Source organism: Hyperoodon ampullatus, assembly GCF_949752795.1.
Source record: "Hyperoodon ampullatus genome assembly, chromosome: 13".
Taxonomy (NCBI): Eukaryota; Metazoa; Chordata; class Mammalia; order Artiodactyla; family Ziphiidae; genus Hyperoodon; species Hyperoodon ampullatus.
Genome location: NC_136926.1, coordinates 32,882,629 through 32,897,685, shown reverse-complemented (window position 1 = coordinate 32,897,685; position 15,057 = coordinate 32,882,629). Strand labels below are relative to the sequence as shown.

Below are 15,057 nucleotides of genomic sequence, written 5' to 3'. Positions count from 1 at the left end.
TAGGATTATCTATTTTTAAATATTAATCAACCTTTTCTCCATTCCATTAAAGTGAATAATTGGAAATTTGGTTCTAGATGTGTCTACTGTTTCTTAACTGCTTTGTCTCTGACACTGGGGTGAGGCGGGGGGACCCCATCCAGACTCAGCACCCACCTTGCCGTTTACAATCTCTAATCCGATGGCATCCACTTTGGCGCTGCTGATGCCCAGGAGGACACCATTCTCTGAGGAGGTGCGAAACTCCAGTGTAATGTTCACATCTGATCGTACTTTGTAGCCTTCTTTGACTGAAAAACCAAGGAAGACCCCCAGTTGGTGGTGAGGGCTGGGCTGGCTGGCTGTGCATTTGGGCTCCACCCCCACCAGCAAGTCATTTCCAACCCCCGAGCCTCAGCTTGCACTTCTGTAGGATGAAGCTGACTAAAGCCGAGGCAGGCACATCCTCTCAGCTACAGCCATGTGGGTAAAAAAATCACAAGGGATTTGATCCATGTAGCTCCATCATCATCTATCCAGGAAGAATGCACTTTATTTTCCCAATATCTACTTACTGGGTATGTCATTATTTGCTGAGTATATTAGAGTCCACACTAGGCTTTTTTTTAATTGAATGAATTTTTCATTCAGGTGATAAAAAAGCTGAAATAGGTTAGGGATATTAGCAATAGCAGGCAGTTGTTACCATGCCCAGGGCTGAAGGAAAAATGGGAGAAGGTGGTGCTACTAGATCTTAGAAGCACATAGTGAAGGGAGGAAGCTTGCTGGCTTTTCCCCTCCTCCCTCCCAACCTCAGTCTTCCACTAGAGCCTTCCTGGAAGCCCAGGGCAAAGGAGCCCAGAAATTAGTTCCCTGTGATAGAAGAACAGGGGCCAGAGAAGCACGGTTCTGAGTGCAAACAGGAAGTTAACCAGCAAATCAAGTATCTAAAATGGGGAGAGAATGTAAGATGTATTACAAGGGCTAGTTCTAAGCCTTGAGGACTTTACATTCTAAGGCATTTTAGAGATTTACATTCCTCTACTTATAACTGATTAATATTTCAACAATCTAAATAGAGTTAATTTCTTCATCAAATCTGACTCACATTTGGCTGGCTGGTCCAGACATGCTACTGATTTTGAATTCAAAGGTCCTAATTAACTTGGACAGGGAAAGTATGCCTTATGTAAATTTGGGGAAAGTACAGATGATACCAGCACCACATGCTGCACTCTGTCTGGAGTGGCACCACCCCTGGTGGGAGGAAGCCATCTGGAGAGCACGAGAGGTGAGAAGGCTTTTACGCTAGAAGCTGAGAAACCAGAATACACTAGAACACTTCATGAAACGTGGTCTTGCTGCAGCTTGTGCAGTGGGTCCTGTCCTATCATATAATTCTTGGATCCATATCATCTTAGGAGTGCAGGTGCGTCCCCAGAGATTTCTTTCGAGATTGTTGATTATACATACCAAGGGCTGCATATCCACTTCCTTCAAAGAAAGTTCCTTCCTGGGCCGCTGCATAGCACCGGTTTACTGCAAATGCAGATACTGGGCTGTCCTTGTCCAGCTGTTTGCTGTTCACTGTCACCTCCCCAATGCAAGCAGGGATGCTGTGGGTGATCTAAGCCAAATGATGCAGGAGTAGATGATGGTGAGGACAACGAGAAAGGCAAGCACAAATTTTCCCTACACTTCAACAAAACACATTAAAATACTACCTTTCAGTTTTAAAAGTCTAATTGCCACAACACTTCACATGAATGTCTAACTTAAAGCTACTATAATGTAGTAAAAGGGTTTTATATTATTTTGAGTAAATATTGTGGAAATCAAGAATGTGGGGTTTTCTAATCTGCAAATACAAATTTGCCAGACTTTCCTGCACTGTACTGGGGCTAAATGGCTGTAGAAAGGGAACTGTTAACTAACCAGCAGGAAGGCTGGTTGGGCTTCAAGGAAGAGCTCCATCACACAATCTAGGAATGTGGTTTGAAAGGCATGCATCTTGCAGCCAAGCCCTGGGCCCAAACGAGATAATTTAAACATAAACGTATTCCTCCACAAAACAAACACAACCACAATAAAGGCAGAATGGGCTCAGAGAGAAAATGCTGCTTACATTTCCAATGTTCCTGGCCCTGTACTCGGAGGGAAGGCCTCCTAGGTACAACTTTCCTTCCACATCCAACGTGGTAGCATCTCCCCCCGTGGTCACCATGGGCGATTCCTGGCCGTCAACCGTCATGAAGCCCTTCCTTTTAAAGTACTCTGTCTTGACCTAGAGCAATGTGAAAACATGCATAATTTCTAAGGAATCTGAGAAATAGCAGTAATAACCTGAATGAAATCCTAAAGGATGGCTCAGGTTTTCACACAGTTGGTGTTGAAAGGAGGCTGAGCCTGGAGCTGGTTAGAACACAGCGTGCTCCAAAAACAGAAATATAGATCAATGGAACAGGATAGAAAGCCCAGAGATAAACCCACGCACCTATGGGCAACTAATCTATGGCAATGGAGGCAAGGATATACAATGGAGAAAAGACAGCTTCTTCAATAAGTGGTGCTGGGAAAACTGGACAGCTACATGTAAAACAATGAAATTAGAACACTCCCTAACACCATACACAAAAATAAACTCAAAATGGATTAGAGACCTAAGTGTAAGACTGGACACTATAAAACTCTTAGAGGAAGACATAGGAAGCACACTCTGACATAAATCACAGCAAGATCTTTTTTGATCCACCTCCTAAAGTAATGGAAATAAAAACAAAAATAAACAAATGGGACCTAATGAAACTTAAAAGCTTTTAAAAAGCAAAGGAAAATACAAACAAGACGAAAAGACAACCCTCAGAATGGGAGAAAATATTTGCAAACGAATGAATGGACAAAGGATTAATCTCCAAAATATATAAACAGCTCATGCAGCTCAGTATTAAAAAAACAAACAACCCAATCCAAAAATGGGCAGAAGACCTAAAGAGACATTTCTCCAAAGAAGACATACAGATGGACAAGAAGCACATGAAAAGCTGCTCAACATCACTAGTTATTAGAGAAACGAAAATGAAAACTACAAAGAAGTATCACCTCACACCAGTTAGAATGGGCATCATCAGAAAATCTACAAACAACAAATGCTGGAGAGGGTGTGGAGAAAAGGGAACCCTCTTGCACTGTTGGTGGGAATGTAAATTGATACAGCCCCTATGGAGAACAGTATGGAGGCTCCTTAAAAAACTAAAAATAGAATTACCATATGACCCAGCAATCCCACTACTGGGCATATACCCAGAGAAAACCATAATTCAAAAAGACACATGCACCCCAATGTTCATTGCAGCACTGTTTACAATAGCCAGGTCACGGAAGCAACCTAAATGCCCATCGACAGACGAATGGATAAAGAAGATGTGGTACATATATACAACGGAATATTACTCAGCCATAAAAAGGAACGAAACTGGGTCATTTGTAGAAACGTGGATGAATCTAGGGACTGCCATATAGAGTGAAGTAAGTCAGAAAGAGAAAACAAATACTGTATACTAACGCATATATGTGGAATCTAGAAAAATGGTACAGATGAATGGGTTCACAGGGCAGAAATTGAGACACAGATGTAGAGAACAAACATATGGACACCAAGGGGGGAAAGTGGCGGGGGTCGGGGGGTGGTGGTGTGATGAATTGGGAGATTGGGATTGACATGTATGCTCTGATATGTATAAAATGGATAACTAATAAGAACCTGCTGTATAAAAAAAACAAAATTAAAAAATTAAAAAACAAAAAGAATACAGCGTGCTCCAGAGTCCTAGTCACAAGGACACAAATGCCATGATGTCAGGTTTGGCCCATTCCTGCCACCCTGGGCTTGATTTACTTCTCGTCAAGCCAAGGACATTTCTGGTGCCTTTTGTTCATTCTACCAATGTTTGCTGAGTGCCTACTAAGTGTCAGGCACTGAGTGAGGCCCTGGGGATATTTCCAGAAGCAGAAAAGGTCCCTGCCCGCAAGGAGTTTACATTCTGTGGGGCAGATATCAGACAAAAAGCAAGCTGGAAATCAAAGGGGATGATCCCACTACCGTGAAATGGAGTGGACACTAGGGACAGGTGGAGCAAAACTCAGAACGAGTGATCACAGCTTCCTGAGAGTGTACCGTGTGCCACTGGCCGTCACTGAGCAGCGCAGGGTGCGAGACTTTTGTCCTGCCCTTCCCAAGATCGAACATGAAGTGGAGGCGGCCCCCGTGCAGCTGGAGCGTGGCGTAGTCAACCTGGTTCTGATGAGCCATGTAGTAAACCAGGCCACTGGAGGCGAACGTTCGGATACTTAGCTGGACCAAGAGCCTGGAGGGAAGCAAGAGTTCAGCTCTCAGGAATATGCTTTCACTTTTACTCTTTAACCTCAAAGAGAGATCCCAATAAGTGTTTCGACATTTATATTTAACATCTCAGGTCATTCATCCCTTCATCTACTTATCCATTCATTCAACTCATGGTTACCGCGTCCCTCCACCTGCCAGGAACGGTTCTAGCAGAGGATCAAGCAGTGAACTGAGGCAGGTCCCTTCCCCCCCGAAACTAATACCAGAAAGAAATCAGAGGGTTAAAACTGGGTCATGTGAAGGCCCCAGTGGGGGCTACATTAAGTAGTCAGAGCAGGCAACTCTGAAAGATGGTTATTTCTGAGATCTGAATGCAAGACAGGAGGAAGCCCCACAAACCTCCGCAGGAAAGGCCTGCATTTCGTTTTCAGACAGTGCAGACTATGTGAAAACAAACCGTTTGATTCTGGTGGTCGGCCAGGAATCCCCAAGGGGGCCATGTGGGAGATGGCACCATATAGGGGTGGAGGAAGGTTTCGTCTGGGTGTCTTCCCACAGAAGGGAGCACAGGGTCACTGAGGCACACAGGGACAGGGGAAGGAGAGCATGGCGGATTTCAGTGTAAGTGCAGTGGGAAGTCACGGGAGGGTTTTAAGAGGGGGGATGGATGGGCATGGCTGGATTTATATCTTAAAAAGAACCTGTGATGCGAAGAGCAGATCAGATGGGGCCAGGGTGACAGCAGGTGTCAGGCTGGCAGCTGTTACCAGAGTCCACAGAGGCCAGGTTGGGGCTCAGACCAGGGTGGTTGGCGGGGGGGACGCAGAGGAGGTGAAGTAATACATGAAATGTTCTGGACGAAGAAGCCTCAGGACTTGCCGAGGGACTGAATTTGGAGAGCAAGGGAAAGAACAAGCTCTAGGTGTGGGCCTTGGGCAGCCAGGTGAATGGTGGTGACGCCTGCAGAAATGCAGGTTTCGGGGAGACGGTGAATTCTCTCTGGGTGCACTGAGGTTGAGAGGCCTGTCCCCATCCACGTGGAGATGTCCAGGTGGTTGGGTGTACAGCCCCTGAGTTCTAGGTGGAGCTCAGAGCTAGCGATGTGGGTGCTGGTGTGAATAGATGGCATTTCACAGCCACTGGAACACAGAAGGCGCCGTGGAGGGGAGGCGGGAGGGGCGGTGCCCCCTCTGATAGCAGAGGAGTCGGAGGAGGAGACTGAGCAGCGGGCGGGGCGGGGCGGAGGTGAGGGGAGCGTGGGGCCGGGGCCGCGGCCGCGAAGGACGCAGAGGGGTCCGGGGCGCTGATGCTGCTGAGCGCCTGGAGGGGGCGGCACCACCACGCACAGACGTGGCCGTAGCAGGGCTCCGACGACCTGGCAGGGAGCGAGGCGAGGCTGAGCGGGTGGGGAGAGGAGGGAATGGGAGGCGGGGGAAGACAGACAGCCACGTAAGGCAACTCTTCCAAGACGTTCCACTGTGAAGCAGAGCCGGGATACTGAGTGGGGTGGGCTGGGGTGTGCAGTGTACTGGAGCGTTTCTGTTTTGAAAGTTAGGAACTCCGAGAGAGGAAGTCGGCACAGTGGTCACAAGCACCTGGGTGGGAGTCTGAGCAGGTGCCTCAATTTCCTGGTCTATAAAATGAAGATAATGCCCTCCTCACAGGATAATTATGAGGACTAAGTTGGGGTTTGTGTGTAAAATACCGAGACAGTCTCTGGTACAAGTGTTTGCTCCTTGGTCTCCCTGATGACGGGGTGATGGAGGTGATTCTGTGTGCTGACAGGATCAGGTATGAAAGAGGGAGAAATGGATGCTGCCCGTGTCCTGGGAGGAGGGGTGACGGCTCCAGTGGGCAAGGCGAGGACCCTTCCTCCAGGTGGCAGGGGAGAGGCGGGGGGACAGAGGCAGGGTGCTCCTTCTGATGGTGGACAGAGGACGGGCGCCTTCTCAGTGAGGCAAGACAGCAGCTGGGGCATGAAGGGAGCCGTGGGGATGCATAGAGTTTTGAGAGAAGAGAAGAAGCTATGAAAAATAGAAAATGTGAATGTATTAGAGAAGTATACTGGCTCCCCATACGTTTGGAGTTTGGAGGTTCCATCTGAGATCTGTGGCCACAGCTTTAAAGTCAAACCAGGTAGGAAAAAGAGATGCATCTCTGCAGCCCTGACCACCAGCTCGGGTTCTGGCATGGATTAGGCTCCGTATGGGCTTTACCTGGGGTCACAGTGAAGAGATGAGAGGGTTAAGGGAGTTTGCAGAGGAACACCTGTAATAAAGGCATCAAACCTGTCTGGGTAAAAGGGTAAACTGTGCTGTGGGAGATAGAAAAAGGGTGATGATGGTGAGAAAGCATGAGGGCTCAGGGGTCTTGATGCGGTTGAGGGACTGCTGGAGCCGGAAGTAAGGAGGAGGAAGAGGGTTTAGTAGGATGCTTAAGGTAGAGGTTGTGGAGGTGGGGTGGGTACTTAGGAAGTAGTCAAGGGTGTGAGCATGGGGGACGGTGGCTCGGAGGGGAGGACGAAAAGACAGACCTAAGCCAGAGGACCTCAAAGGTGAGGTGCTGGGCGGCTGCTGAACTCACGGGGAACGACGGCAGGGGCTGCAGAGAGAAGACACTGAGCCGAGATGTGTACTGGGGTGGTGAGCTCAGATGACACGGCAGAGGCGCAGAGCACGGCAGGCCTGAAGGTGCGGGCCTCGGGGCTGAGCCACAGGAAGAGCGGGGAGGACCGTGGGTCCTCGGCCATGAGATCCCTGGGATGTGAGCCGGCTTCACCGAACGGAGAAGGGTCCCTGGGACAGGCACGTGGGAGGGCCGGGGGAATGTGCAGACGGGTGTGGGTGTGGCACCAGGAATTTGGGGGCACAGTGAAAGTTTAGGTAGTGAATGCCTTCATCAGATTAGTGAGTGCTTACTGTCGAATGGGATTCAAAGGCCAGATGACCGATCCAGAGAACCTGGGATTCCAGAAGGAAGGGGGATTTAGATACCTATGTGCTTTCCTACATACACACAGAGAGGCAGCAACCAGCCATCATCAAGATGGGGTAAAGACAAACCACAGAACCCCACTTAACCACATTTAAGCATCTGAGGTCCACAGAGGCTGCCTTCCTCTCTTCGCCTTCTCACTGCTGCCATATGGTGGCAAGTCGAACACTCCATGGTGAAACACAAGAAGCTTATTCTAGAAAAGACCCATTGCTGAAGCGTACGTCCTGGATTCATCTAGCAGTGAGATACCTCATGAGGACATCAGAGCAATGCCTACCTCTTTCTGACAGCCAGCTGATTAAAGGGCAGCACCAAGTGGCTGCCTTCTGCGAGGCCGAACTGGCGGGCGTTGGGGACGTACTCCGGGGCTCTGTCCACGGCACACAATTCCTGTAAGAGACGCACACGGCTCTCAGCCATGCACGACCAGGACCCCCACTAACACTGACGCGCTTTTCCATGAGGGAAACATCTCAGAAGCAATTGTGTCAGAGCACCAGCAACACAAACACACAGCACTGATTTTACCTTCTTCGCTTCTAACAGTTTACTACACACCCCTTTCTTTATCTCTCTGAGAAGGCAATTAGAGCTTTTGTTTTTCACCTCAGCCCCACTCAAGTTCACCTAAATTCCCATGAATTTACATCAGGCCTAAGGGGCAAAGGCCTTGCTCTGCGTCCCTGTGGCCCTGAAACCCCTGCTCTGGGGAGGGCCTGAGGATGTCAGCGGTTACAGGAGCACCTGCCTCACAAGCACCGGGCAGCTGTAAGTGCCCACAGGGTGACAGGCCGAGCTAGTTCCACCCAGACAGGAGCAGGTGCAGCCAGGAGGAGCCGGGCTGGAGGGGCAGGTGCCCTGACTCTGGACCAAGTGAGGCCTTAGACTCAGTTTTCCAGGTCGGTGGACGGATGCTACCAAGACAACTGTCCTGAACTCAAAGATGGGCCCTGCTTGCAAGGTACTGCTTTTGTGTGATTGTGCCATCTAAATCAGAGTGTAAACTTTCAACCAAGGAAGTAGAGAAATCAGAAAAGGGAAAGAAAAGTGAAAACTGACAATGGCTGCTGTTAAAAATACTTGGTCAAACAGGCTTATCCTAGATGAATCAAATCTTATTTTTTAAAGCAACAATGATACGTATGATGGCCTATATAAATACTTATTTTCATGTTTCTGACTAAATCCAAAGTGATACTGAGTCCTTATAAAGCCTCTGCCTCAAAGCTGGCTGTGTGGCAACCAAAAGAGGCGCCCGAGCATTAGAGCTTGCAGCTCGGGACACTCTGCCATGTCTGATACACTGTTTTCTCAGAGAGCCATCCCGCTTGTCCCCCTGCTTCTCACAGGGGTGACCCTGTAACTCTCCCAGATTCCTTTGGAAAGTGGCTTCCAGCTGGTTCCTCCAGCCAATGGAAGGCAGTGCTGGGAGGCTGGAGGGTGAATGGGAGAAGCCGCATGTCTCTCCCTCCTTCCCGCCTCCCTGGCAGGGCCTGTCTTCTCTGTGCTCCAGTGCCCAGTGGGAGACTCTCTGCTCAGACTCGCTCCCTGGGCAGTCCTGGCTCTTCCCTCTGTGTGCTCATTGCTCCTGTGTGCTCCTGCAGCTTTATCACGAGGTCCCCATTTTAATGTCCTCTGGGTGGTGCTCTTTTTTTCTGACTGGACCTGAACCACAGAATTAAAGAAAGCCCTTCTTACTGGACTTGGTAAAGGCTGGGGCTCTGGCGGGAGTTCGCCGTCCTCTCCATGGAGAGCCAGCTTTGGCCGTTCTGAGAGCAAGCAGGAGTCCAAGTCCACGTGTTCATAGCCAGTGGCACTAGTGAAATCCAAAAGTCTAGATACAAACAGAGTGTTTTCAAAATTAATGGAGATAATACAAACCAACCCATGAACCAAGGTCATGTGATTACTAAACACTTAAAATCCATTAAAAAACATTAATATACGTGTGCCACAACTACTGAAGCCCGTAAGCCTAGATCCCACGCTCCGCAACAAGAGAAGCCACCGCAAGGAGAAGCCCACGCACCGCATACAAGAGTAGCCCCCACCTGCTGCAACTAGAGAAAGCCTGCATGCAGCAACAAAGACCCAATGCAGCCAAAAAATAATTAATTAATTAAATTAAAAAAAAACCCTACACACTACAATTCTGAAAGGCAAAACTATAGAGACAGAAGTGAGATTAGCGGCTGCCAGGGACTAAGCATGGGGGAGATGACTGACTACAAAGGGGCACAAGGAAACTTTTTGGGGGTGATGGCAATCAAATGTGTGGTAGTTATATAACTGTATGTATTTGTCAAAGCTCATCAAACTGTACACCTAAAAGAGTTAATTTTGCTGTATTTAAATTATACCTCAATAAACCTGACTTTTTAAAAACAAACAAACATTAATATAATACTCTTAGAGTAACCAGATCGACCGTCTCCCCCAGTGACTAGAAGTCCACATAACCTCCCTTATCTATTGTCTTGTTTGATTCTTCTGCCTGAAATGGCAGCCCCCTGTCCGCCCGCCCCACAGCCCATCCCCCTGTGTCTACCTGGCCATTCCTGAGTGTCCCTCAGGAGTCGGCTCAAATGCTGTCACCTGCTCCTGCAGCCTTGGCTGGGCTGCCTTAGGGCAAGAAGATGGCTGTGGCTCCCACAGTGCTGCACAGCGGCCTCCATGAAACACTAGCTTCTTTCTCACAGTTTCCCTTTGCCAGGAAGTCGTGAACTACCCTTGTCATATGTCCCTTTACTCTACAACATGTCCCCTGTCTGCATGTCCTTTGGTGGCACTTTCTGAGGACATGGCTGTGAACAGTAGTACATAGATGTTTCTGCCCTATCAGGTTCCCAGTCTCACGGCTTTCAGGAACAAGATGCCTAATTGGTTAGTTAATAAACAATTGGGTGAATAAATATATCAAGTTACAAATAACTGCTCAAGGTTCTGACATCATCATTGTGTTGAAACCCAAGACGACGTTTTATTCTTTTAAATTTCAAGGCTCCTAAGAGGTTCCTTCACAGAGGACACTGCCACCATGAAAGATCCAAGTCCTTGCTCAAGGTCACAGAGCAGGTCAGCAGCCCAGCAAGGAGGGGAACTTCAGTCTCCTGACGCTCGGGCACATTTATTTCCTCCTGTGTGGGTTCTGTCCACCCTCTCCCCGCCACCGCCCAGGACAGAGCACAGCTTATGTCCCCCAGCATGCTGACCACAGCCAGAGGGGCAGTGAACAGGAAATAAATGCCTGTGGGCACATATAATTCCCTTCCTCATGGTCAGCTCCACGTGGGAGCAGAGACTTCCAGTTCTTAATCAGACAGTAATTGTTCTAGGAGGAGCCACCAATAATCTGAAGTTGCAAGTAGCCCAGCAGTAAAGGGTCCTTTAAAGCAATGAGCTCAAGACAGCAGGAAGCTTGTATCATAAAATCTCTACATTCTCAAAAATGCATGCCAGGAGACCTTCAAGATGGCAGAATAGTAAGACACGGAGATCACCTTCCTCCCCACAAATACATCAGAAATACATCTACATGTGGAGCAACTCCTACAGAACACCTACTGAACGCTGGCAGAAGACCTCAGACCTCCCAAAAGGCAAGAAACTCCCCACGTACCTGGGTAGGGCAAAAGAAAAAAGAAAAAACAGAGACAAAAGGATAGGGACGGGACCTGTACCTCTGGGAGGGAGCTGTGAAGGAGGAAAAGTTTCCACACACTGGGAAGCCCCTTTGTGGGCGGAGACTGGGGGTGGCAGGGGGGAAGCTTTGGAGCCACGGAGGAGAGTGTAGCAACAGGGGTGCGGAGGGCAAAGCAGAGAGATTCCTTCACAGAGGATCGGTGCCGACCAGCACTCACCAGCTCGAGAGGCTTGTCTGCTTACCCGCCGGGACGGGTGGGGGCTGGGAGCTGAGGCTCAGGCATCAGAGGTCGGATCCCAGAGAGAGGACTAGGGTTGGCAGCGTGAACACAGCCTGAAGGGGGTTAGTGCACCACGGCTGGCCGGGAGGGAGTCTGGGAAAAGGTCTGGACCTGCCTAAGAGGCAAGAGACCATTGTTGCAGGGTGTGCGAGGAGAGGGGATTCAGAGTTCCGCCTAAACGAGCTTCACAGATGGGCGTGAGCCGCGGCTATCAGCACGGACACCAGAGATGGGTATGAAATGCTAAGGCTGCTGCTGCAGCCACCAAGACGCCTGTGTCACTCTCCCCACCGCCCCTCCCGGGAGCCTGTGTGGCCCACCACTGCCAGGGTCCTGTGATCCAGGGACAACTTCCCCGGGAGAACACACGGCGTACCTCAGGCTGTTGCAACGTCACGCTGGCCTCTGCCGCCGCAGGCTCGCCCCGCATCCGTACCCCTCCTTCCCCCCACCTGAGTGAGCCACAGACCCCGAATCAGCTGCTCCTTTAACCCCGTCCTGTCTGGGCGGGGAACTGACACCCTCAGGCGACCTACACGCAGAGGCGGGGCTAAATCCAAAGCTGAACCCCAGGAGTTGTGCCAACAAAGAAGAGAAAGGGAGATCTCTCCCAGCAGCCTCAGGAGCAGTGGATTAAATCTCCACAATCAACTTGATGTACCCTGCATCTCGGGAATACCTGAATAGACAACAAATCATCCCAAAATTGAGGCGGTGGACTTTGGGAGCAACTGTAGACTTGAGTTTGCTTCCTGCATCTAATTTGTTTCTGGTTTTATGTTTATCTTAGTTTGGTAATTAGAGTTTATTATCATTAGTAGATTTGTTTATTGATTTGGTTGCTCTCTTCTTTTATATATATATATATATTTTTTTCCTTTTTCTTTTTTTTTTTTTTTTTGTGGTACACGGCCCTCTCACTGTTGTGGCCTCTCCCGTTGCGGAGCACAGGCTCCGGACATGCAGGCTCAGTGGCCATGGCTCACGGGCCAAGTCGCTCTGCGGCATGTGGGATCTTCCCAGACCAGGGCGGGTTCCCCTACACTGGCAGGCGGACTCTCAACCACTGTGCCACCAGGGAAGCCCTCCTTTTTCTCTTTTTGTGAGTGTGTATGTGTATGCTTCTTTGTGTGATTTTGTCTGTATAGCTTTGCTTTCACCATTTGTCCTAAGGTTCTGTCTGTACATTCTGTTTTTATTTTTTTTTTAGTTTTTAGCAATTGCTATCATTGGTGGATTTGTTTTTTGGTTTGGTTGCTCTCTTCTTTCTTTCTTTCTTTTCTTTTACTACTTTTTAATTTTTTAATTTTTAATAATTTTTAAAATTTTTATTTTAACAACTTAATTTTATTCTTTGTGTCTTTCTTTTTTCTCCCTTTTTTTCTGAGCCATGGGGCTAACAGGGTCTTGGTGCTCTGCCCACATGTCAGGCCTGTGCCTCTGAGGAGGGAGAGCTGAGTTCAGGACATTGGTCCACCAGAGACCTCCCGGCTCCACATAATATCAAATGGCGAAAGCTCTCCCAGAGATCTCCATCTCAACGCTAAAACCCAGCTGCACTCAACGACCAGCAAGCTACAGTGCTGGACACACTATGCCAAACAACTAGCAAGACAGGAACACAACCTCACCCATTAGCAGTGAGGCTGCCTAAAATCATAATAAGGTCACAGACACCCCAAAACACACCACTGGACACAGTCCTGCCCACCAGAAAGACAAGATCCAGCCTCATCCACCACAACACAGGCACCAGTCCCCTCCACCAGGAAGCCTACACAACCCACTGAACCAACCTTAGCCACTGCGGGCAGACGCCAAAAACAACGGGAACTACAAACCTGCAGCCTGCAAAAAGGAGACCCCAAACACAGTAAGGTAAGCAAAATGAGAAGACAGAGAAGCACACAGCAGATGAAGGAGCAAGGTAAAAACCCACCAGACTAAACAAATGAAGGGGAAATAGAATTCAGAGTAATGATAGTAAAGATGATCCAGAATCTTGGAAACAGAATGGAGAAAATACAAGAAACGTTTAACAAGGACCTAGAAGAACTAAAGAGCAAACAAACAATGATGAACAATGCAATAAATGTAATTAAAAATTCTCCAGAAGGAATCAATTGCAGAATAACTGAGGCAGAAGAATGGATAAGTGACCTGGAAGATAAATAGTGGAAATAACTACCACAGAGCGGAATAAGGAAACAAGAATGAAAAGAATTGAGGACAGTCTCAGAGAACTCTGGGACAACATTAAATGCACCAACATTTGAATTATAGGGGTCCAAGAAGAAGAAGAGATAAAGAAAGGGACTGAGAAAATATCTGAAGAGATTATAGTGGAAAACTTCCCTAATATGGGAAAGGAAATAGTTAATCAAGTGCAGGAATCACAGAGAGTCCCATACAGGATAAATCCAAGGAGAAACATGCCAAGACACATATTAATCAAACTATCAAAACTTAAATACAAAGAAAAAATATTATAAGCAGCAAGGGAAAAACAACAAATAACATACAAGGGAATCCCCCTAAGGTTAAGAGCTGATCTTTCAGCAGAATCTCTGCAAGCCAAAAGGGAGTGGCAGGACATATTTAAAGTGATGAAAGGGAAAAACCTACAACCAAGATTACTCTACCCAGCAAGGATCTCATTCAGATTCGACAGAGAATTAAAACCTTTACAGACAAGCAAAAACTAAGAGAATTCAGCACCACCAAACCAGCTTTACAGCAAATGCTAAAGGAACTTCTCTAGGCAGGAAACACAAGAGGAGGAAAAGAACTACAATAACAAACCCAAAACAATTAAGAAAATGGTAATAGGAACATAAATATCGATAATTACCTTAAATGTAAATGGATTAAATGCTCCAGCCAAAAGACATAGACTGGCTGCATAGATACAAAAACAAGACCTGTATATATGCTGTCTACAAGAGACCCATTTCAGACCTAGGGACACATACAGACTGAAAGTAAGGGGATGTAAAAAGATATTCCATGCAAATGGAAATCAAAAGAAACTGGAATAGCAATTCTCATATCAGACAAAATGGACTTTAAAATAAACACTATTACAAGAGACAAAGAAGGACACTACATAATGATCAAGGGATCAATCCAAGAAGAAGATATAACAATTGTAAATATTTATGCACCCAACATAAGAGCATCTCATTACATAAGGCAAATACTAACAGCCATAAAAGGGGAAATCAACAGTAACACAATCATAGTAGGGGACTTTAACACCCCACTTTCACAAATGGACAGATCATCCAAAATGAAAATAAATAAGGAAACACAAGCTTTAAATGATACATTAAACAAGATGGACTTAATTGATATTTATAGGACATTCCATCCAAAAGCAACAGAATACACTTTCTTCTCAAGTGCTCATGGAACATTCTCCAGGACAGATCATATCTTGGGTCACAAATCAAGCCTTGGTAAATTTAAGAAAATTGAAATCGTATCAAGTATCTTTTCCGACCACAACGCTATGAGACTAGATATCAATTACAGGAAAAAAATCTGTAAAAAATACAGACACATGGAGGCTAAACAATACACTACTAAATAACCAAGAGGTCACTGAAGAGATCAAAGAGGAAATCAAAAAATACCTAGAAAAAAATGACAGTGAAAACACGACAACCCAAAACCTATGGCATGCAGCAAAAGCAGTTCTAAGGGGGAAGTTTACAGCAATACAATCCTACCTCAAGAAACAAGAAACATCTCAAATAAACAAGCTAACCTTACACCTAAAGCAGTTAGAGAAAGAAGAACAAAAAAACCCCCAAA

The 15,057-nt window shown here is 47.2% G+C and overlaps 1 protein-coding gene across 1 annotated transcript in view; it reads right to left on the bottom strand.

Moving 5' to 3' along the window:
• The window catches only part of LAMA1 (laminin subunit alpha 1), a gene marked incomplete at both ends in the record, with an annotated part of 143,577 nt that overhangs the window by 3,232 nt on the left and 125,288 nt on the right, over nt 1-15,057 (bottom strand). Inside the window, 6 exons of the mRNA XM_079717957.1 lie at nt 157-290; nt 1,453-1,606; nt 2,105-2,263; nt 4,154-4,343; nt 7,596-7,708; nt 9,017-9,152. Of these exons, the coding sequence (XP_079574083.1) occupies nt 157-290; nt 1,453-1,606; nt 2,105-2,263; nt 4,154-4,343; nt 7,596-7,708; nt 9,017-9,152 (886 nt within the window). The remainder of the gene's footprint in view (nt 1-156; nt 291-1,452; nt 1,607-2,104; nt 2,264-4,153; nt 4,344-7,595; nt 7,709-9,016; nt 9,153-15,057) is intronic.